The 25,297-nt window shown below is 44.0% G+C and overlaps 1 protein-coding gene across 1 annotated transcript in view; it reads right to left on the reverse strand.

The window, feature by feature from the left end:
- PEX14 (peroxisomal biogenesis factor 14) overlaps positions 1 to 25,297 on the reverse strand; it is a 67,064-nt gene that overhangs the window by 39,952 nt on the left and 1,815 nt on the right. Inside the window, exon 2 of the mRNA XM_071448894.1 lies at positions 22,918 to 22,968. Within this exon, the coding sequence (XP_071304995.1) occupies positions 22,918 to 22,968 (51 nt within the window). The remainder of the gene's footprint in view (positions 1 to 22,917; positions 22,969 to 25,297) is intronic.

A 25,297-nucleotide genomic window follows, 5' to 3' on the forward strand; every position in this document is an offset into this window, starting at 1 on the left:
CCCTCACGTAAAACAGTGAGGGAGAAAAAAAATACAGTTGAAAGCAAGATTCATGGGAGGCAGAAAAGCAAGATTCATGGGAACAAAGGCGAGGAAGAAACACACTTTGAGTCATATCTGAAATGAAGAACCTGGAACTAAGAGAATACAGAATAGCAGCCAAAAAAAAGAAAAAAACCAAAACACCAAACAAATAAACACACACACACAAAAAGACACACACACACACACACACACACAAAAAAAAGACCATAAAATAGCCAATAAAAAACCCCACCAAAAAACCAACCAAAAAAAAAAAAAAAAAAGTAAAAAAGAAAAAAAAAGCCAAAACGGGGAAAAAAAAAAAGGTGCGGAAATCCTAGGTGCTCAGAACTTGGACTATGAGTGACACCTAACTCAGCAGCACCCACATGAAGGGTGAGGAAACTGGCCCTGGCCGTGTCCCAGTCATGGGTCCCACTCAGCCTGGAGGAGAAAACGAGGCTCACGGGGAACCTTTTTGCTCTCTACAGCTCTCAGTCAGGAGGCTGTATCCAGGCGGGATTTGGGCTCTTCTCTCAGAAAACAAGCGACAGGACAAAACATAGTCTTAAACTGCATCTGGGGAGGTTCAGGTTGGACACCAGGAAGAATTTGTTGACAGGGTGATTGGACATTGGAAGGGGTTGCCCGGGGAGGCGGTCAGGGAAAGCCCGGACGCCGCTCTCAGTGCGCTGGTGTAGCTGACAGGGCAGTGCTGGGTCACGGGCCGCACTCCACGGTCCCGGAGGTCTTTCCAAGCCGACCCTGTGAGGGCGAGGCCCCGCGGCCCCGGGGCTCCCTCACGGCCGCCGCGGCCCCGGGGCTCCCTCACGGCTCCCCGGCCGCGCGCGCGGACCCCGCGCGCCCCCTGGCGGCGCAGGCGCCGCCGCGCTCCCGCCGTCAGAGCCCCAAATTAAGTGTTTTCACTCAGTGGAAATGAAATGTTTTGCAAGATGAAACAGAAAGAAAATTGAGGTTTTAGGTAATTACTAGTTGGCATTTACATATCACAGGCTGGTTCAACACCTATTCATTTTCCTCTTTTATTTTCAATTTTTTAAAATTGCTCATTAAAACGAACACATGACAGGGACGGGGGGAAAAATTGCTCTTCCTCTTTTTCCTGAGGACTACAAAATCCAGATCTACTTTAAATACATTTATCTATAATTATCACATACAAAAAAGCCTTACTTAATTTACATGAATAGGGTGACCAAAAAAAAAAAATTTAAAAAATTATAAAAGCCAGGAAAAAACACATGTGAGCTGTCAGTGTGTTGTGCCTGCGGAGTGCCGGGGCCAGGCTGGAGCGAGCAGCGATGGAGCAGCTGAGATCCCCGGTGTTCTGCCACCCCGCTGCCATCCATCCCACCCTGCAGCTCAGCTGGCTCACCGCGCTCTCGCTGCCTTCCTCCCCTTCAGCGCACTCTCCCCTCATCTCTGCTACTCCCACTACAAAGAAGTGACTCCACACAGTCCCTGCTTTCAACTTCTTTGTTCCAGGAGCTACTCCACACTTCCTCCAGCTGCTCCTGAAGGCGTGACCTTTCCACCTCCTTCATTCACACAGAATAAGCCTTTCCTCACATAACCTCGCCACTTCCAGGGATCCTGCTCTGCAGCTCCAATCACGCTTACACGCTCTCAGCTCGGTGTATTCTCCACTCAGGTTCCCTTTGTTCAATTAAATACATCTATCCCATGCAAAGCCCTTCATTTTCCTGCACCCTTCAGCTTTTCCTTTAATTTTAACCTTGTGAAAGTCTCGTTTAACCCCATACAACGCATTTTAGGATACAATTTGTATGAAAAATGCTATATAAAATAAAGTTTTATTGTATCATATGTTAAGGACATAAAACATCCCGGATAGAAGTGTACAGGAGCTGACATGATAGACTAATATATTTTAAGGTCTATTGTGTAAATATGTATTTAGGGAATTCTAAAGCATGGTATTATTGACCCAAGTCTCTCTTAAAACACATTGATATATGGAGTAAAAACCCTTATGAAAAGTAGCAACTTCATCTGTGTAGTAGTCACCTTTCAAAGTGAAATATCAGTCATCTTCAGTTTTTTATAATTCAATTGAGAACACAGTGGACATCTTGACAAAATTCCTGTCTTTTTAAGAGCAATAATATTCAAGCTAAACTTACATGCATAAATCTAAAAAGAATCAGAAAGTTTTACACATACATTAAAAGAAACATATAATAACTATTTTAATTTGCAGAGAAAATGTGCTAGATAGGTATTTTTTTACTTCAGAAATACAACTCCAAATGAGACTTCATAACATCAGGGTTAACACAATAAAAACTGTTACAGGGAAGTGATAAATGCTGGAAAAACATAAGACATATGAGCAGAAGAGCAAACTAAATGTATTAAACTGATAATGCAGCCATAATAAATTTAACCAGTGAGCAGCATGAACCTTTTTTCTAGAGTTCTAACATTTTAACTTTTTATTGAAGAGAAATCATCTCACTTTCGGAGGGAAAATAAACTTGAAAAATCCCTTTTTGTCCTTCTGCCTAAGCTGAAGCTGCAGGCTGCCTGCAATTGCCAGTAGCACCAAAGAAGGAATTGCAGCAAGATGAGCGGGGTGGGGTGCGGGGGTATCGCCCGCAGTCCGACTGGCAGCGATCCTTTGAAGCTGTGTTCACACGAGGAGGGCAGTACTGCCGAGCCCAGGGTGGGACCAGGACTGAGAGCCGGGCTGTGGCTCACGGCACAGGTGACAGAGCTGGAGAGCCACGACAAGGTCACCAAACCGACCCCAGGGGACCCATGAGAGACGCCAGGCAGGCGCTCAGAGCTCAGGAAAGACAATCAGCTTTTTATCCCTTTCCATGGCAGTGCCCAATTTCCACAACTTGCTTCTCCCTCTTGCAGGAGGAAGCTTAGGGAGCACTGGGGCTGGGCTGTAAAATGAATGCTGTCTGAGCTCAGTCTCTCCAAAGGAATGCAGCAACCTAGGGCCCAAGATGCTCACTACAGCAGAACTAGGACCGGGCCCTGGCTCCACAACCGAAAAAATGTGTGATCCAGGTTCCAGGGGAGCAGATGGCAGCACCTCCAACTCTCACCTTCCTCACCCCTCTCTCTGTCCCTGTTGCCATCACTGCAGAGCTCAAACACAGCAGCTTTCAGAAGAAATCCCTTTCACCCTGTTCCCTTCGCATGTGTAGAATGTAAAACCCAATGAAGCTGTAATTTATGACGTTTTCATTCCTTTAACTGCAGGGCAGACAAGGACTGCAGGACATTCATTCACATGGTAGGGAGCTAGAGAATGATGTGAGGATACAAGTCTGTGTCACACCTAACAATTGTGCCCCAGTACTTAAAATCACTATTGAATGGGAGACTCCAGAAAGCTGAACCAAGCAGAGCTGCACCAGAACAGGAGCACTGTTCACACTTACTCAGATCCTTCTAATTCCACAGTCAAGGGACTGGACAAAACCAGTAATACATTGGTTTAGATTTAGTCCAAGAGGATTGAAAGTAGAACCCATCTGCAGAAGAAGCTATAAAGATGTTTTAGACTGAAAAGACTCAAATGACAAGAAAAAACAGCAAGTTACGATTCCTCAAACCTCCTATTTCAAGAACCCCATTTCACAGAATTTTTAAATCATAGGAGATGTAGAATAGAGAATGAATGTTTTCCTTTTGGCAATAAAGCCCCAAACAATTAGGGCTGAAGTCAGGGGGCTGTGATGACATTAGGACAAGGAAGGTATGAATGAGAGAATAAATACAGGAGATACTGGAGGAAACTATCTGGATCATCAGAATCTAACACACAAAAGGTTTCATGTTGAAAACATTAAAGAAGTTGGAAATTGTGACAGGTGCACAATAAATCATGCAAACCACAGCAGTTGGGAAGAAACGGCAAAAGGAGGAGGACTTAAAATACTGTAAGACCTTTTTGTAAATTTATTTCTTTACTTAGAGCTCTTTGGGACAAGAATGTTCTTTTTCCTCTGCATTTGCACAGTGCCTGGTGCTGGTCTGCAAGTGGCCTCCTTAACATTTATTACAACACAAATAATAATAAAGACTGAGCAGACCATGCACTTTGTTCCTGCTGTTAATTGCCCCATTAAGGGAAAAACGAAGTAAGGGGCAAGAATCCTGATTGGCCAGAGCTGCCCCGTCTGTGGGGACTGCAAGTGCAATAATTTTATAGATTCAAAAGCAGCTGCGTCCCTTGTCTTTGTCCAGTTCTCAGCAGAAGGGAGCTCCCACCACACAATTCCTCCTGCAAATCCAGCAACTTGCATGGCCAGCCCCAAAAGCAGCTGAGCTTCCTTGTCAGTTCTTAGGTTGCTTCCTCTATAACAGGGGTGAAATACAGTAAAATAGCAAACATAAGGAACATTTCCATGGTAGCTGTCCAGACCATAAATATTCTGCAAACAATGGGCCCACTTCATTTTCCCCTGGGGTCAATCTAGCATTTTTCATGGATGTTACATTCACTGCTTAAAGAAACAAAGCATAGAAGTGCCAGGACACATCCAGGATGCTGCTCAACCTACACAGAACTGTGCATATCAAAAAATTTTGTGTACCAAAAAATCCAGCGTACTGATCACCTGCTCTTCTTTCTCACAACACCTGAGTAAGATCCCACCATCCTAAACTGAGTTAAAACGTGCAAGAGAATTAATTCTACAGAGAATTAAACTGACATCTGTGTGCTTGTCCCAAATTCCTACACAGAAATTTGGGTCCAAGGCAGGAAGGCCTGAAAAATCAGAGACAGTTCAAAACAGCACTTCTACTGGGTTTTATTTTTCTTAAACCTTGGCACAGCCAGCACATGTCAGGGACTATTATAATTATGCTCTTTATGTGCTGAAAAATTAATAAACAATTACTCACTTCAGGAAAAAAAAAGAAAGCAGCCATTTCCTTGACAAATGCTGCAGAAAGCATCAACAATCTCTCTGAAATCTGGGTCCACAGCAGGGAATTAACACCAAGGGAGGAACGGCCACTGCTGCTGCAGACTGGAACGACTGGAAACCCGAGGCTGTAATGCAGTTTTCAGGAGTCTGCACCTGATCCAAAGGAGCTACAAAGCATTTTTATATCTTTGTAACAGAAAAAATGTACATTCACTCTTTAATGCTGCTTTGGCTCAAGTACAGATCGGTCAATCAATTTCTATCAAGCCACAGAGTCCAAAATTCAGTGTTTGAAATGCACTAATTTCAATCCCTCTAGGGCCAAAAAGGGCTTCTACACTGCCTTTGTGGCTGGAAAACCTCTGCTGTGGTAGGAAGTCAAGCTCACCTTCCTGGGAAACCATGAGAAAGATAAAAAAATAAACACTTTCCTGAACAAATGAATGAGACAGCAAACATCTGGGACCTTGATAAATTCTCATAGAAATTTATTTACAGCCTAAATTTTGACTAAAATCTGCCATTCAGTAAGTTCTTCACTAAAATACTAGCAAGTACTGTATTAACTTCCTTGAGAATCCATAGGGAACTTGGCACACTTGCACTGAAAGGCCTCCAATATTCTTTTAAAAATTAAATAAGCTAAATAAATCCCGTATATCCCTTTTTAAGCAGACCCACACTACAGTCTTCTCCCCACCTTAAATCAATGGTAACCCAATTCAAATGCCTTAGAGCTCTGTCTGAGAACTAGTGGAGAGATCAACGCTTTTTATCTTAAGGATTATGGATCACTCCCTGGGTGACTAACACACCCAGCAGCCCATTAGAACCACCACAAAGGGCAGCTGCTCCTCCTCCCACCCCTCTGACTTGAGCAAGCAGCATATAAAACTTCACCCCTTCACGCTGCAGTTCTTTGCCTGCCTGCCTTGTTTCATACTCTAAACACACCAAGATTTATTAACCTTTACAGTAAAAACAAATAAAATGATGATGAAGTAAAAACACTGTGATGTAAGGGCTGCAGCTAGCACCGTTTATCTGTGGAAATCCAATTAGTGCTCAAGTGGCAGAGATACCTGGAAAAGTGCTCACAATCGAATCAAAAAAAGATACAAAAACATTAACCTGATGGCTAAAAACTCCACATTTAAACATTTAAAGTAATAAGGGTGCTTTTATTGAGTATTTTCTATATTTCATTAGGTCCCAAATTGACGAGGAACCCCAGAGATGCATTTCCTGGGCTTTTGGATCCTTAGATCAAATGCTTGACTTTGTTGTTGGTGCTGTAAAAAACAGAGAGTGTTTCTTGCTAGAACAGCGAACTTCTTTTGCAGTAGAAACTACAGCAACAACTGCACATCCAGGAAATGCTGGAAAGCCTATGAGGATATTCTTTGATCTGAGACATTCATCCTGTACTCACCATGATGGGAGCAGAAATGTCGTTGCTGTTGTGTGAATTATTTCTGCGTGTAAGAATATCTGAATTTACCCGTACAGTTGTGCTCTACCAGAAACTCTCCCCTCAAAGCCATGGCCCCTGTGCCCTGGCTGAGAAAGGGGCCACACTGATGAGATGGTTGCTGGAAAGGAAAGTACCCACTGCACACCTTGACGGGCTCAGAAAAGGAGATAGGAAGGGAATAAATAGCTCAGGCAAGCCCCCAGCAGCAGGGCCCTCAGATTAGGTCTGATTACAAGACTTACAGAAAAAGCACACAGCACAACATCCCTGCTGTGCCCTCGGAACACTGAGACTCTGCTGCCTTCTGCCAGCATTAAAGTCACTTAAATTTATTAAAAGAGGAATCAGGAGAGAGTCACTGTCAATGAACAGAAGAGCAAACTTCTGAGTAAGAAGCTCTCTAAAAGCACAGAAGTCAATAATATTTCACAATTTTGGGAACATCTAAGAGAACCTTCCCCACAGGTTAGCTTATGGCAGAACGTTGCACTTGCCCCCAGTACGGATTTCTGTGCATGGCTCTTAGGCTGTACAGAGGAGCTGAATATACACATCCAGAACTAACTGCATTAAATGCAAGATAAAATGCACTGGAATTCCATTCCAAGGCGGATTAACTGTGTTAAAAGGAGCAAACTTCCTTATAGTTTATACAGAAAAATAGGTTTTATTTTGTATTTTTCCATCTATTCTTAAAAATCCAAAGTCTTTATCACCTTTGCAGGGATATTTCATGACACATCACTGTCCGGATTTTTACTTAGTGCTAATCCTTCACTTACTTTCTTTGTAATATTAATCCACTGCTCAGAAATAAATGTAAGACTCGAGAATATCATATGAACAACTTGAGCTGTACTTGGTACCAGAAAAATAGTTATTTCCTGACTTTACTGTTTCCCTGGGCTGGCACTCCAACTCAAATGTTCTGAACAGACTGGCCATATTTGTTGTATTGCCTTTCTGCAGAGAATATTCATGAATTAGCTTTCATATGCCACAGAGTGCAACTTGTCTTTAGGGAGAAATTTCTACATCTCTTTAACTTTTGTGCTTGTAGCAAATTACAGAGAGGAATATGATACCCAGAATTGGAATGGTGAAATATAAATGCTTATAAAATGTTTAACATAAAAATTGAAGAAAAAAAATCCTGTATCAAACAGATCCAACACAGCAACATTTAGATTCCCCTCCTCTCCATCCCCTGTAACCAGCAGGGCGAAAATCAGCGGTGAGAGACCTCCTGCTCTTGTCTGGAGTATAAAGAGTCCTGGTTTATTATTCTGCATTTGCATGTGGCAGCAAATGTGTAAATGTTTTAATAATACAAAAATCCCAATAGAGTGGAGGAGGAGGATATGAAAGAAAGAAATACAAGGACATTTACCTTCTTGAGAGTGAGATAGAAAGGAAAAGAGAGAAGGAAGATGACATGATAAGGGACAAAGCAAGCTTTTCTGGGGTATATCTGGAAAAAGCTAAAAGAGAAATCATTAGGAAGCCCATAGTGCATCTACAGTGATACAGTGCGGATCAATTCATTTAACACTGCCCTGTACATTTACAGAAAAGTACTTTTGATATAATAAAGGCTCATAAACACACAGAAATTGGGTTAGACCTGTTTCAAATTCCTGCCAAACAACGGTTCAGAAAAATGAAGCTCTATTTTAATTAGCTCGACTCAAGAGTGATTTGATAACAGCAGATGCTGTCTGGATGCTTTCAGCTTGATGGGCTCCACATACATGAACTTAAGAGTGGCTTTGATGCAATTAGGTATCTCTCTCCCCTTTAACATGTGTTAAGCTGAACCAACGGCTTGTGTCTATTTAATGTCTTGAACTAGAGGGATATTGACACTCCTCGTCATCCTTCTCCAAAAGAGAGGAGCTAAAGTGAAGAGCAGCAGCTTATCTGGGGCTTCCCACAGTTCCAGCAACTTGAGGACAGAGAGGAACAGGCATCAGTTCACTGCTCATAATGTAATATTAAGATCTTAACATTAGGTCTGTTTCTAGCAAAAACCAGATTTCCTGGCACGTCATATTTCCAGGCTTGGTTAGTCCCAGTCAAAAAACCTGCCCTGTCAATTGCTGCTTCAACTCATGTCCTTTTCTGTAAAAACAAGAGGGATTCAATACGAATTCCATACATCCCTTTCAGTCCTATATTCCAAAAGATACTCCATAGACACACTGCACTATTAGAGTGACTTCCATGCAGTCATGGTACTGCTGTCCACTGCTTCCTTTAGAGACAACTTCTACTCCTGGATACATTTGTGCATTGACACTTCAGAGGCCCCTTTCCCTTTCTGAAGAGATGTACCTACCTCACTCTGCAGCCAGAAAGCACAGGCATTAGCTAAAGGACACATGCAACATAGGAGCTGCTTTAATGCATCAGGGACAAGGCTAATAGGAGGTCTTGATTTGTTAATTATCTGTCAGTTTGTCACAGCTGGGCTGCAAGGAGTGGGTGAGGGGGAATCTTTCTGCTTGGTTCTTTCTCTAAATGCTGAATTAGGCTGTCAAAACCTTCATCCCACCACAAGACGCTGTGAAAAGAAGAGCCAGACTATCCTTTTCTTCCTCCTTTTCCCAGCAGGATTTGCTGCTTCAGATGTCCTACCCTCCCACCATGACTGCAGAAATGTATATTGCATATAGAAAATGACCTTCACACCATCACACCGTGCCCCGTTTAGTCAAGGGACATTAGCAGACCTGAGCAGGATAAATCAGAGAGGAAATCCCAGTGCCAGGGGAGCACACAGGAGGCATTTATTTCGTAAGGAGCCCTAAAATTGCTACCTGCTTGAATCAGCAATTTCCAAGCAGGGTTTTGGAAGGCAGAAGGCCTGGCCCCTGTGAGAGCAGACAGACAGATATACATGGAGTTACAGAGATAAAAAGGTGGAGTAGTGTCAAGATTCCCTTTCTTCTTACATCTCTGCCCCACGTAATCCTCTAAGTAGGGGGAAAAGTTCAGGCTGTGAAATGGGATAATGTATGGAATACCCCCATGGAGACAAAGCTAGTAAAGCAGAAAGCAGGCTGTGATACAGCAGTAGCATTTACCATAAATGCTTATACCTCCTAAATCCAGCTAAACATGGCTGTTAAGCCATGAGAGCCCAGGGAGATCCCCACCCACTCCTCTGCTTTCCCTGCAGGCCACGTCCAGAGCATCCCATCACCTGAGTCCTTTCCTCAGCAGGATTATGAAAAATCCCCTGCAGGAGCTTCCCACATGCAGGAGACACACCCCTTCCTACCACCAGCGACGCTGCGCCCTTGCAGGTGTGGGAGGCTTGAGGTTTATTCCCTTTCACAGGGCACTGCCTGCCCAAGCTATTCAGGTCTGCCTTGTACAGGTGATCAGAGCTACAGACTCACCAGAACTGGACAAAATGACCATGAACATTGCTTATTTCAACAGTTCTAAAAAGGTGTCTAAAGTTAACATTTGTGTATTTTACACTTAGGACAGCCAAGGAGCACATACATATGGACAGCACACAAGTCGAATTCTCAGAACAGTTTTCTTCTGTGCACCATCTTCTCCTATAGTTGGAAAAACTGGTGCTTTTCATCTTTTGATCATTTTCTAGTCCAATCCACCCATCACTATACAGCACACCAGCTGAAAGGACAGAAGAAGAAAACCTACAGCTTCCTTGACTGATTTAGTCCTGAGCACTAAAACCAATGATACCTTTTGCACAGACAGTCCTACCTTCCCCAGATGGGGTCTACTGAGAAATCCACTGGGGACAAAATAACTGTCTCTGTTTCACCAGGTGAAGTTAATAGATCCATTTCAGGCAATATTTCCAGAACTTAACCCCAGAAAATAAAATTTGCTAAAGCACTGCTTCTCAAAATTTATGCAAGCTTGAATCCCTTTGTCACTCATTTATTGTGGTGGCTCATCCCACATTCCTCAGCTGAGATGGCATCAAGCTCCTTCAGGAAAATAAGAGTTACTGAAGTAAATGCTACCTCTTCAAACTAGGAGGAACAGAGCCCCAAACAGTAATTACAAGTAGAAAGCTGTTTACTGGAGAGTGACTTTGTGATTTCCTTTGAAGCCTTTGCATCCCTTTGGAGTTCTAACCTAAGTTTGAGAAATTCTGCTTTAAGGAACTTAACTATAAAGAGACATAGCACTGGTGATGACAGTGTGATGACACAGCATTGCTCCCCACCCTACACCTACATAAGAGTTCAGGAGCAATTTCCCAGCAGGTCCTGGTGGCACCAGCCCCTCTGCCCCACAGTGATACAGGCTCCTGGGTGCTGGGGTGATGCTGGAGATAACAACCCAGCAGCATTGATAACACAACCAATGCAGCACTCAGCATTAATTATCCCAAACTACTAGGCAAGGCCTGTGTCTCTTAAAACATCTGTCTCTCAATCTTCTGGTCTTTAATAAAATCACCCTCCCAGCCATAGGGTGTAACTGGAATTGTACATACACATGTGCATGCAAAAACATAAATACATAACGAGACATTCAGGTCCTCATTAAAAAATGGAATAAATAAGAATTCACTAAGGAATTCTGCCCAGGTCTGACTTCCAGATCTGGTTTTGCTGCATTCTTGCCCACAGCCTGAAGAGCTCTGGGTGCCTCCCTCTCCAGCTGCACCATCCTCTTCAAATTCAGACTTCTTGCACCTATAATTACTAGGTGCTCTGTGCCAGGCTCCTTTAATTAACCAACCCAACTCTTCTCCCTTTGGGATCAGACTAAGCTCTTTTTTATTAGATCCATCATTAGCTCCATCAGTATCTAGGCCTGAACACGATACCTTATACCACTCCAGGAGTGGGGCTGTAGGGTGCAAATGACCTCCAAAGCACCTGCCTGCAGGAGAGGCAAGAAAAGCAAGGCTATAAACCCAGGAAAAGTGGCATGAGGGGTGGATACAACACCTTCCAAATTTAAGTACATCAGCAAAAACAACACAGCTCAAAATCTTCGGGAAAATGCACTGTATGAGGGGATCTTGGTGCTCCTGTTAGGTGCTTCTGCAGTGCAGAAGGTGGTTCAACCCACAGAGCAGAGGAGCAGGAACAGAATAAATCCCCTTATTTGTCATTACACTGGAGCCAACCTTCTGATTTTCAGGGCTTCAAGAAAGAGCCAAGCATTCCTGGAGTGCACTACTTCCCCAAGCCTCACTCTCTCCCACTGACAGTCTTACCAACTTTCATTGCTCTGAAGCTGTTTCTGGCTTTTTTCACAGAAGAAACCAAAATGTCGAAGTGCACCCTGGCCTTTTGGGGACCCTGAGATGTTCTGTACCAAGTGCTCGTGCACGTGGCAGGGAGAGAACAGCAGGTGGAAGGGAAGCAGGAGAGCTGGTAATGCCCTGGGATTTCTCGGGACAGGCGGTCACTGCAGCTGCACAGCCTGACTTCCCCAGAGAGTTTTCTCAAGGAGAAGCCAGCCATCGATCTCGGGACACACAACTTCCAGGACCGTTCCTTATCTCAGAACAGCTTCTGCCACGAATTCCTGAATGCGCTTTAATGTTTAAATTATTAAATGCATTAATGTATTTACATTATTCAAGTCGTATGTGCATTTTTCTAAGATAATTTATGTATAAGAGCTTGAATGTCCATGACTGTTAATGTCTACAACCCTTCCTGTTCATTATTGATTCTGGAAGGAAAAAAAAAAAAGGCAGTGTTTTAATGCCTTATTTTTAATGTATTAAGAGTCTGAATAAGTGCATTCTCTTTTTTCTTTTGTAATTTCATAATTTAAGTAGTGCATTTATTAAACTGACACAGTATGAATTGTGGTGAAGTCTGGCACAGGTCCATGCTGCCAACGCAGCCCAACCGACCATCATGCTACTCTGCAAATCAAGCACAAGCTCAGCTCCTCTTACTCCAGCTTCTACTCCCTACCTGAAACCAGAAGGGATGCAGACTATAAAGTCTTTTTAAAACACATTTTCTTTGCTATTTACATGGCTTTTCTCTGCCATCTCCATTTTAAGTTGGTGGATTTTTCGTATGTTATTGATGAACCATTTGAATGCAAACCTGAATTTTCAATGAGTTTTGACCCACATACTACAGTTTAAAAATGTCTACAGTACCTTTTAATCCCTGTAGTTCCCAAGCTCTTAAGAAATCTAAACCGAATATAATTTTGTTTCTACACCACAGTTGTCACATCATAAATCCAAAAATTTGCTCACAGGTTGATGTTCACAGGCAAATTACATACAGAAATCAGGTCATCACCACTGCTGAACCACAGTCACTTCCAGAGCAGAATGCAGAGCTATTCAGCAGTAGCTGCCCAGCCTGTGTGGCATTTTGGGACACGAATGCTACAGTAGGCAACAGAAACTGCAAAGAAAAAAGTCAGCTAACACACAACAGAGCCACCTCCGCTCACTCCACCCACACTTAAATGGTGTGTATGGACATGCACTTTATATATAAATTATGTGTAAATGCCTTGGATGTTTATAGCCAAAAATACTACTTCCAAAGTCCAGTTTTTACTGCCACACAAATCCACTGCCAGCTGAGCCTACACAGAGCAACAGTGACACCCGATGGCTTTCAGCTTAACCTTGGGACACAATTCCCTGGGAGGAGAATCCAGGGGCTCCATTCCCTCTGTCGACGTGGTGGCCTCAACTCCAATCACCTATCAGAGCAACTCATCAGGGAGCTGAGCTGCAGAGAGATAAAACTTGCTGTACGTAGGCACTGTATGTAATTAAGAGTGTGCATAAGTTTCACAGTACATTCTGCATAATTACAGCCCTGCCTGGCACCGCTGCCAGTGCGAGCATGAACACACACGCACACACATAATGTATGCACAATATTGTGCATATGGACTTGGGAAAAGACAGGGAACAGTGAAAGTTGCTGGCTGTTGTTTTAAGAGCTGACTCTGCCATTTCTAAGGTTAAGTTTGTGTTTTTTTGCTACTCATTACCATTCTTTAACTGTTACAATTTATATCAGCATATAATGTTAAATAATTACAGGGAGCGGAGCTCACTCTAGCGAGGATATAAATGCGCTGTGGGATTCTACAGATTTAAACAAATAACACTCACAGCAGGGGGTGAGCAGATGAATTAGCATTAATATCCTGCCTGGGAGATCCCAGTGCAGTGTTATGGCTTAAATACAGATCTTTTCTGTAACAGTCAATATGACAGCTACTACCAATACAGCCCAGCACATCCACCAGTCAATATACAGCTGCAGCTGAAAGAATGCCCTCGTAATAATCCATACAGCAGCCAGTTAAAATAAATAATTTCCCTTTAACAGTCCATATCACAGCCAACTGCATTAAAACCTTCCCTTTTAAGGTCTACACAATAGTCAGCTAAATGGAAAAATTGGCATCCTTCTTGGCAGCTTCAGAGGGAAGTCAGGCACGGAATGGGTGAGAGACTGAGCTCTCCTTGGGTCTCCTGGGACCGAGGGGCATCCTGGTGGGGAATCCTGCTCTGCTGCTGTCACAGCTTCAGTGAGAGGACAATTCAAGCCTCCAAGGCCACTGCTTCACTGTCTTTCACAAGCAAGTACATTCACTTTAAAACAATGAAGACCAAAAGCTGTTTCTTTCCTGACAGGAATAAGGAACCAGACCACAGCTGGCCAGCAGTAGCCAGCACACAGACGTGTGTTTCCTCAGAGTAAAGGCAATGTGCTTTTTCTAGCACCACTAGAGAGACAGCCCATCTCAGCCTGAAAGCAGAACCCAAAGCTCTCTGGTTTAAATCAGTAGTTGCTTTTTCACTCTCTAACAAGAAGCAACAGGCTGAAGGTAGGCTGAGAGTCTGCCTCCCTTGGACTGGAGCACAGCCCTTCATTGTGCAACAGCAATTGCAACAGACCATAATATAAATCATGACAGACGTGGTTACAAAGCACCCAAATCTGAGAACTGAACTGGAGGAAAACCCACGGCCAGGGCAAATTCTGTCACAAGGCCACTTCACACTTACAGTCAAATCTTTATCCTGGTACCCCTTTACTGGTAAATCCACACTTCAAATTAACTGACCTGCAAAACAAACCTGCAGAACTTCAACAAATTACAGTATTTCTTGAGGCAAATTAAGAAGTAAAACACAAAAAAAAAGTCATAAAGCACTTAATACTGAGCTTAGAGTTTACAAACTGCTGTACAAGCAGTAATAAATATCTAGAAAATTAAATGTGTAGCTATTTTCATATTTTCCACACTGCTACAAGATTTTACCAATAGAGAATTTTGGCACTAAAATACTATACTCGCTACCTTACTTTAAATGAAAGGAGATAGATGACAATTTTGTTAGAAATAGAAATGATAAAGCAGGAATTGCATTTATTTTTTAAAACTCCACAAAGTCAAAACATCTGACTGCTTCCTTTTTAAAAAACTTGTCCCTTTGGGTATATATTAAAAAACATAAACATAAACCAGGGGCCTACAATCCCACCAGATGTTTGGCACCTGGAGCCTTTTCAAGTAATTGATTAATAAAGTAATTTTTTTTCAGGTAACAGGAAAAAACTGTGTCTAAAACCTTTCACATTTTCAATGCTGTAATTCTACTTCAGATTTGAATGGAAGGCAGCAGCAACAAACTCATTCCAGCTTACAGCCTCCCAAATTAAAAATAAATACACACCACCCCTACTCCAGAAGTCATGGTTTGAAGCTTTGACCATATTTTGCAAAATGACAGTTATTAAAAACAACAAACATGCATCACTGTGAGTCATCTGGTTTCCAACTTCTGAGTCAAAAGGGGCTGATTCCACACAAACTGAAACCTGGCTCTCCGAGGACTCGCATGTCTAACGATTTGTATCTCTGCACCACAGCTTCAGAACAGGATGTGGAAGAAAAGAATGAAAAGGAGGGAGAAAGGGGAGGGGAGGGGAAGAGAAAAAAACACTTTTTACTGGTCCCAGTGTCACTGCAAATAAAGACCACGTCAAGATTTAAACCATAATAATGGAAAGGCTATAAGGTCCCCGCTATAATGTTTCCTCTGATATTCCCTTTCATAAATGCTCTCTTTATGCTGCATGCTTGGCAATAATACATGTAAGGTTTGTGAGCCAGCCCGCTGGGGAAGCTGCAGCATATGAAGCCTCACACAGCACACATCAGAAGCCAGGCAGTTCATTTACCAGTTCCACAACTTTCCTTTGCTCACCCATCATCTTCAGGAGAAGGCAACAAACCTGAGGAGACAGCTCATATAAAGCAACCTCCAAATACGTTTGGCTGGAAACAGATGTGTGTGTGCCAATGCATGGACATGCAGCTGCCTCCTCCTCCAGGGGGAACCTTCCCGGGTTCCCACTCCTGCAAGGCCAGGCAGGACCCCAAACCCACCCACAGCCCTGCCTAGGATGGGTGAGCCTCCCCTTGGCACACAGGGAAGGAGCCATTCCCTTCAGGGAGCTCAGCTCTGCCTCCCAGAAGGAATGGCCCTCAGCAGCCTGAGGCACCTGCACGCCTGGAGGGGAAGTCAGCACCACCCAGAAGAATTTCAGCTGGAATCCCATGGGGCACCAGTACTGGATTTCCCAAGGGACCTGATTCCACTGCTTTGAGGCCTACTGGGTGTTTGGCAGCTGACCATTAGACTGGAAGCTAAGTCCATCTTTATGGAATTGTGGCAACCCGAGTCAGAAAAGGGGTTTTCAAAAATGCAGTGTTGGGGGGCCGGGGGCAGGCTCATCTCAGCCTTGTCTGTAATTCTCAATCACTGCACAGAAAGTATTTATATCCTGTTGGCAGCATGTGCAACCAATGCGACTCCCTGTGTCAGAGCTGTCAATTATGGGCTTGACTTATGAGGAAAGATTAAATGAGCTAAATATGTAGAGCTTGGCTAAGAGACCAGGATGGGGGTGGGGGGAAGGAGAAATTATGTGATAACTGTCTGCAAACATCTGAAGGGTGCAGATGCTTAAGGAGGAAAGGAAACACTTAGGATCGCACACAAAACAAACAGAAGCAAGCTGGAAGACACAGGAAATTCTCACTGTATAGCTGGGAGTCTCCATGGCAGCAAGATGTCCTCTGCTGTTGAACTGTATCCCAAGGAATGCCATCACTCAGGCCATTCAGGTGCCTGACAAAACACCACAACACTGACAGCAGAGCAGAATTCTGCTATAACCAGAAGTAATGTAAAGAAATGGCACTTATTGTGAGAGCCCTCTCTTGCTTCTCTCCAGCTGTAAAATCATTCTACTAAAAAGCCATGCATATTTTCTTTGTTATTTTTCCAGACTGACACTTGTTGAAGGGTGTTACAGGGTGACAGCTGGGAAGAGGACACGGTTTGCACAATGTAACAGAGAGAGGTGCTATGTAAATGTGCACACAAAACAAACACAAATAAACAAACCCAAAAATTGTTAGGCTGTTTGCAAAGATTTGCAATGTAAGTGACATATGGAGAAATACAAGAAATACGAAAGGCAGTGAAAATTCCTTCTAAAGTATGATGGTTAGGGACTCCAAATCCAAGATTTATACCAACTCTCAACTTCCTAGTTTGGCAAATCTTGGTTCTGAAGGTGGTGGCATCAGAAGAATCTGAAGAATGTACTCCTGTGTGCTGTAGAGAAAGTTCTTTCAGGTTCTTGAATATTCTGCCTTTTGTGCCCCTGCTACCTCACTTTTAATGTGATGCACATATCTGAGGCACAACTAAGATGCCACACACATGGCAAATGTTTTCAAACAGCATGATCTCCCAGGTAAAAGTAGGAGATGAAGACCAAGAAGGAAGGAGGAAGGCAAGAAATGAGGGAAGTTATCCCACATAGGCATCTATAATCTTGTATGGATCCCAGGCTGTCTCCAGACTGGTTTTGACTGCAGTATCAATGACACAGGCAGTGCCTGGGCAAATGGAGTCCAATTCTCGGTGGTGTTAGAGGCAGGAGAGGAATTAACAATCTCTAGCAACATTTTTCAGAGTAGGAATTTACTTCTGTGGAGTCAAGAGGCACTCCAAAGAACAAGTTCCTCCACAAAGTTATGTCAAGAAGCTAAAAACACAGTCAGTCACTCCGGTGAGGTTCTTCAGCTGGTCCCTCCTCTCCTCAAGCACACAGAACTGTGGGCAATTGCTGCCCTCTACAAGCTGCTCTGCACATAGCAAAGCTCCCACATCTGGAGCAGGAATGATGCCTGCATCCCCCCCTGATCCCACAGCCATTCCCAGGGCAGGTGCCTCTCTGCCATCAGCTGGGGTGCACACAGCAAAGTGCTCCCAATGCTCCTGCCAGCTGAGCAAAGAAGGACATGAGCTGTGAAATACTGTTTGTAGGTGTAGCACATTCAGACCCTGAAAACATCACATGAACATAAAAATTTGGTTTTTTCAAGGGGAAAATACCAAGTGTTAAGTATTTCCTAACTGTGTGCCAGTGTGTTTTTCCAGTGTCTCAAAGCATTGTAACTTCCATTTTACCTTCAGTGAGAGACCTGGGATCTCTGGAAGTGAAATCATACCTAACATTATAGAGGACTCTAACCTAACTCCCTGAACTTTATTTTCCTTGTGTGTTCACAAAGAACAACTTAGTGTATTACAACTATTTTAAAACCATTTTAAAAGTCTTCTGACCAGTGATGTTGGTTTGTCTGAAAAGCAAACAGAAATTGCTTTCAGAGCTTTCGTGCACAAGTGCACAAAAAGGATTATGAGCTACTAACTCCTGTCAGTGACAGACTGTCCCTGTCCTGGGTGTGCTGCCTCATCCACCACTCTGAAGTGTCATTTAAACTTTTCCACGGAGCTCAAATGGGCAGTTTAACCTGGTATGACAGTGTTTCTTTAATTATGCTCAGTGAGTCAAATTGCATCTGTGTGCTTGGAACACATTAATATATTTGTCTAAACCAACAGAGTAAAAGGAATCGACAGATTAAGCAAGTGCACTTTGCGTGAACGACAAAAGAAGTCAATAAACACCCAGAAGAAAGAGAAAAACAGACAAAACCCAATAATCTTGAACTTATCAGAAGGTCAAACACAAGAGAGCTCTGCTTAGTAAACCACAGAGCTCTCTTTGCAGCAAAGCAAAGGTTATTGTGCACGGCAGTCATCCAGCCCTGACTCCCTGTTCGTGGCCCAATAAACCCAGAATCTGCACAGGAACTGCCCTCCACAGCCTGGTGGAGCTGCTGGCCAGCACCTGCAGGGCCTCCCCAGACCATCTGCAGCCTCACCACACACGAGGCTCTGCCCGGGCGGAAGGTCCTGGAGCTGAGGTCTCTCTCCCTCTCCTGCTGACAGTGGTAAATTACCCTAAGATTTCTCTGGGGGCTGTAAGTTGGTTGCCTGCTGACTCTGGCTGGCTGGAAATCCCCTCTGGATAGATCTACCCTTAGAGAATCATTCAGTGTACGCCACCACTAGGAACAAACCCATTGCGGCAGACGGAAAATTTGTACAGTAAACAGGTAAAAATCTTGTCCTCAACAACAAAGGGTGGGAAAATGGAAAACAAAGTGTGGTGGGGAGTAACATTAACGAATATGAACCCCAACAAGCTCTCTCAAATCTTGGGACATAAATCTGTAGCCTCCCCTCATTCCAACCACTCATGGTTTTGTTCAAATGGTAAAGACAATAGTATTTGTTAGAATCAGTCTCCACCAACTTCTAGTGACAACAGTTAGAGCTAAAAGTAAAATCTCAATTGCAAAGCTCCTTTCTCAGAAACCTAAATGAAATTTTCTGTACTCACACTCTACTTGAAAGGAAGCTTAACAGAACAGATAAGGTGTAAAATGAGACAACAAACCAGAAAGGATTTAATAATTCTACTGTCACTCACTGCAATGTACCCTGTGATGTTTGCACAAAAAGGGGAGTTAAAAGTGCTCTGGCCATTACCCTGACCCTTAAATATTTGAAAATCAATTCAACAAAGGGTGGGGAAAAGCCACGAGGGCTCCAGCACATTCCAACAAACTCTACACTAATTGCTATAGAGGCAGCAGTAATTCTTGTTAACTTGTACCTTTCGACAGCCTGTAAAAAAAGGAATAAAATGTCCACATTTCAGTGTTAACTGCTCTCCTCTGCAGCAAAAAACAGAAAGAAACAGAACATGCTAAAAATAAAAGAAGAAAAATTAAATAATCTGCAAAAGAATCCTGACCCAGGGATTTTGCAACTTAGTGAGCAACCAAGAGAGTGTTTTACATTTATAACCAGGACTTTCATATTTACAACTAGTACTTCTTCCAGATACCAAGCAGCAGCTAGGGAATGAATGTGTTTTGTGACAGAAAAAAAACCCCAAACAAACAAACAGGATGTCAAAAGGCCTCACTGACAACTCTCCTTCCTTAGGTTCTCCCTCCTGCCCAGGTTCCTGTGGAGGCTCTTCCAGGCACAACCTTCAGAGCTGTAATTTAGGCTGCAGCCCGTTGGGCAGAAAGCAAAGGCCAACAGCAAAAAACATTCAAGGTCTTGAAAACACCTCAAAAGCTGCACAGGATGGTTAAAAAGCTACCAGACTCTGCTAGCAATGAAACAGAACAAGCTAAACAGAAGATTTAAATACATTCTGGAGAGACATTAGACCAAGGATACAGATTCCTGATGTAAAGGGCATTTTCTGCTGGTTTAACCTCACAGAAAGAGTTTGTCCTATGTGGTTACATCTTTTGCACATCCCAGGACTTTGAGTGGCTGTAAAAAGACAAACCTACTCCAATTCCACAAGTGTTCAGAGGCTTATCAGAGGTGGCTGCTCCGAGCAGCAGGGGATGCAGCAGTGCTCTCTGATAAGCCGGGCTCAAGGAGAAGCTGATCCCGCGCTGGCGATGACAAACGTGGCTGTAAACAGCAGCAGAGCGAGATGCTGACACCCTGTGAACACAAGGTTACACTTCCCACCAGGAGCTACACGGCAGATTTTAATGGGCCACGACCGACAGCCAGGGAAATGAGTGTCTGCTCTGCTGCAGGAATTATGGCTGTGCCAGCCCTCCCACCCCTGCCACTGCCACTGCCACTGCCACTGCTCTGACACAGTGACCTCCTGCTGGGGAGGGCTTTGCAGCTGGGACTGCCTACTGTAAGGACACTGTGGAGTCTGTGATCCACAGTTTGGTGGCTCACAATATCAAAAGTGGGTGGGAGAAAGAGCAGTTTGGATTGCGACAGGAGTTTGCAGGGCTGCATTCTGAAGGCCTCTGTAGGGCCATAAACCATTGCAAGGTGCCCTGGAAGACCCAAATGCAGGACACAATGTGATGTGTCAGACTCCTACAGGATCTTGGAAAATGCTGAAGTCCTTGTGCAAACAAGTAGGAATCCTGGCTTCTCCTGGGGCCCTGCTGAAAGCAGCAGGCTGTAGGCAGGGGTACAGGGTAGGCAGAAGACAGTGTCCCCATGCACAGGGCAAGATGCTGCATTTAGCACCTTGCAGCATAGTGTCCAGTAGAATCATAAATCCAATACAAAACCAGCTTGAGACTGTAACAACAGTCTGTCTGCTGATACAATGCAAAGTGTTTCAATTCTATTGCTTTCTCATTCTTGTGTGCTAGTGTGATCCAAACAGGTCAGTCCCGTGAAGCACTGAATCCTTCCACTCACCAATAAAGTCAAAAAGGGTGAGGGGGTGCAAAGCAGAAGTTGGTCATGAGACTCTTTCCTCCCTCCTCTGGACTCTCCAACTGCTCCCCACCAAAGGTGAAGTCCAGGATGATACCCCCAGCACACAGCCCCCCATGGAGCCACTGCTGGGTCTGTGCCAGGGCTCTCTGGTGTTTCCTTGAACACTTTTATGACAGGCACCATGTGCCTCGAGTCTGGTTTATGGGCCAGGATCTCCTGCCTGTGTGGAAGGGAGCCTGCACGCTCCTGGCCACGGGGAAGCCACAGCAGGATGGTGGCAGTCAGGTCATCTGGCTCACAGACATGAACTGCTCATTTAATAAGGCAGCTACAGAGGAGCAGATGGAAGCAATACTGACTCCTAAACAAATGTGAACTCCTAAACAAACGTGACAAAGACTGTAAGAGTTTATTATTTTTAAAAAGTTAATGAAAAAAATAAGAAGGAAACCTCCACCTTTCAGAGGGCTCTAATTAGCTGACATGCCAGACTCACCATCGTAAGAATAAAGTTTATGTTGGAGTTCTTTAAGTGTATAAATAATTTTATGTTGTAAGAATATCCACCCAAACAGAAATATATTCAACTGCTATACACTTCCTCTAAGCAATTCTGCAGTCATATATACAGTAAGAAATTAATTATATCTAAGGTAATGTTAGAATCTGCCTTGAGAAAGAACAAGCTGTTGGCGAGGGCAGGCTGTGATGATCTGCTGCCTGCCCTGACCTTTCTAAGGCAGGGACAACCAACTCCTCCAAAAGCAAACCACCAAATCCACCACAAAGCACATGGTGTCAATAACAGCTTCAGGTAATCTCATGTACAGATGTCCATGCAATTAAGGGATGGCACAATGCCATTAGAGACACTGCCACTGCAACAGAATTCACAAACAGACCTCTCCTGAGATGCATTATACTGACTCTTCTTGGTTCACAGTCTTTACTCACATCTCTCTTTTTTAAAAAATCATCTCCTGGGTTCTCTAGGTCAGAGTTACTTGGTAAAAATACTTTGATATGGCCAGTGTCACAAGTACTTAAGTCTTCTTCCTGCAAATAGCTATGATCAACAAATGAAAGCAGCAGAAGAAATCTAGAGATCTATATATTTAGGAGGAAAGTATTGGCTAAGAATTTTGTCAAGGACTTATAGATGGCTGAAGAGGGAGGGAGGAAAGGAAGGAAAGGAAGGAAAGGAAGGAAAGGAAGGAAAGGAAGGAAAGGAAGGAAAGGAAAAACCCCAAGGTTGTAAAATTCATATACTGCAGCTCCAGAAGTAGTGGCTCACTTCCCACTCTTCATCACCATAAAAGAGCAAACAAAACAGGGTTCTCTGAGTTATCCTCATACATAAAAAATCCCAGGGCCCTTTCCAAAATGCTTCTAGAGTAAAAACATTGGATTACATGCACTGCCAGCTGACAAACATTTCTAAGCTCACTCTGAGTGCCTCTGAATATAAAGACAGCTTGAATGAGGTCTCTGAGCAGCAGAGGGGTTTTTGTAAGAGTACAGCATATGGATCTGTTGCACAGGGCATTCCTCAGACTCTTTCCTAAAGAGGCTCTGAACAAGAGCACACCCTGGGACAGGCCACGGCCCAGGTGACCCAGATCTAACCCAGGCTCACAGGAGGTGGTGGCCACAGGTCAGAACAGCACGGCCACCCGAGGCAGTTTACACTGCTTCCACAAAGCACCAGCTCCTCAGAAAAGCAAAACAAAGGCTGGAAAATGATGCGGCAAAGAGAACAACTCGTGTGTTCTATCAACAAGGAATTCTCTGGTGCTTCTCGAGGCACTCACCAGCGGCTCCCGAGACGCGGCGTTGTTCTCAGTCGCAGGGCAGGAGCCAGCCTGTGAAGCAGAAAAAGAGTGAGGTCACATTGCCACCCGATGGGCACCGACAGAAACACTCATCCTGCGAGCAGCACTTAGGCAGGCACATTCGTCTGTGCTATCAGCAGCAGTTCTGTGGAGGACTGGACACAAAAAGGTCAGAACCACAGCAAAATGTATTAACTGCCCCTTTAAAACAAGGGAATTAACAGAATCTGCAGAACTGATTTTAGAGAGTGAGCCCCAAGAGCTGGCAAGACTCCTGAGAGATGGCATGAGAGCAGTGGGCACACAAACACAAACCTTTAAATACTTCTCCCATTTCCAGTAATGCATCCTTCGTTTTCTGAACCATCCAGGGTCCAGTAATGCATCCTTCGTTTTCTGAACCATTCTAAAGATTTCTAAATAACCATGATTTACCTAAACTTCACAAACTACCAGCAGTACCAGGACCATCCTTGCTTCCCACACATAACTAAGAGATGAAGTTTTGTCCTCCAATTCTATTCCTCATTTTTATGCATACACCTCACCTTCCAAGTATCGCAACATTTATTTTTCCCATTTGCAAAATACACAAAAACAATATACATAAAACAAGTATTTACCACAAGAGGGTGCCAGAAACTCAAATATACTGCAACTCATCTGCATCCAGGCAAAGATCATCACCAGGACCCAGCCAGACCTCACAGGTGGGCAGGGATTCTCTGGGATCACTTGCCATAACCTCTGGGTGGGAGGGAGGGAGGAAGGACCCACCACTGAATTCATATCCTCAGGAAATTCCCACAGCAAAGTATTTGGCACTGAAGAAACACCGATAGCCAAGACAAATCTGAAATTGCTTATCCTGTTCACAGGCTACACCATCATCTTGCTTTTCTCTTTCTTTTACTATTAAAAAAACAGTAACAGAGAGACAGGATCTTTTCTTTTGTTTATTTTTAGTAAAGACATTGCTAAAGGCCCAAGGAACATGATTTCTAAACAAAACAAAGTATTTTAAAATCTCTGGTAGAAATATTTATTGCCTTTAGAACATAATTCTATCTACATAAACGATTTCATTTGAGCTGCAGTACTCCCCTCTCCCCACACTGCTTGAGGCAATATATTAATTCATGAGAATGAGAAAATTAAACTAAGAAAAACAGATAATAAGCCATAAGACATCTGACACTCCCTTTTCAGCATCTAAATTAACTTGATTTGTAATAGGAAACATGATGGGGCCCAAACATAAACATGTTAAGTGAGGCAGTGCCACTACTCACTGTCTCATGTTGAAAGCTTGGCAATAAATAAGCAAACACCACCAGGGGCAGAAAGCAAATATTTTATCAAATTCTCTAAACGTTTAGAGTGCAATGGGGACAACTTTCTACAAGCACTGGTAACAGTGTCAGACCTGCAAAGGCTGTGTAAGAGGAGCGGTGTTTACATTCTGTGAGACGTGTAAAGATATTTTCATTGGTTTGTTTAATTCCAAAACTGTCCCCTTGGAAAGTCACCCACTGTACCATATGTCCTTCAATCACATCTCCTTTTTCCAGGCAAAACTGTAAGACTCTCTCAAATTCCATCCAAGCCCCCAGAATCTGAGGGCAGAGCTCTGGCTGAGGAATGTGCACCAGTGTGAGACACTCAGGAGATGGTAAGAGTTCCAGAATCACACCAAAGTTGGGGTTGAAGGGACCTTAAAGATCATCTCATTCCAAGGCCCTGCCATGGGCTGGGACACCTTGTACAAGATGGGGACACCTTGTACAAGATGGGGACACCAGCCTGGGGCAGCAGGAGCGGCCCCTGCGCCCCCTGACTGGCACAGGAGGGAGAGGAGGAGGTGGAGAGCAGCTCCTGGGGCGTGCCAGGCATGAGGGGCAGCAGGGCTGAGGGGCAGCAGGGCTGAGGGGCAGCAGGGCTGAGGGGCAGTGTCTGCCTGACAGCTGGGCCGGGGGCTCCTGACCAGTGCCCTGCCCAGGGGCTCCTGCCCAGGGGCTCCTGCCCAGAGGCTCCTGCCCAGCAGATGGGCTGAAGGCTCCTGACCAGTGCCCTCCTCCCCATGCCCAGAGCCTCCTGACCTGTGCCCTGTCCAGAGGCTTCTGCCCAGCAGCCAGACCAGAGGCTCTTCACACCGAATGCAGGACAGACACCAAAAGGGGTGTGAGTAACTCGTTCTGGCCTGAGGATCCAGCACTGCTGCACACAGTGGGACAGAACCTGACTCTTCTTCTCTACCTTTAATACCCAGAGTGTTTTGGGCTACATTTATGAGGTTAAAAAGCAAGATTCTCCAATTTCCAAACATCGAACCTTATTTTGAGGTAAAGAAACATAAATA

Source organism: Agelaius tricolor, unplaced genomic scaffold (genome assembly GCF_023055355.1).
Source record: "Agelaius tricolor isolate 1412-34295 unplaced genomic scaffold, bAgeTri1.0.p SCAF_28, whole genome shotgun sequence".
Lineage (NCBI taxonomy): Eukaryota > Metazoa > Chordata > Aves > Passeriformes > Icteridae > Agelaius > Agelaius tricolor.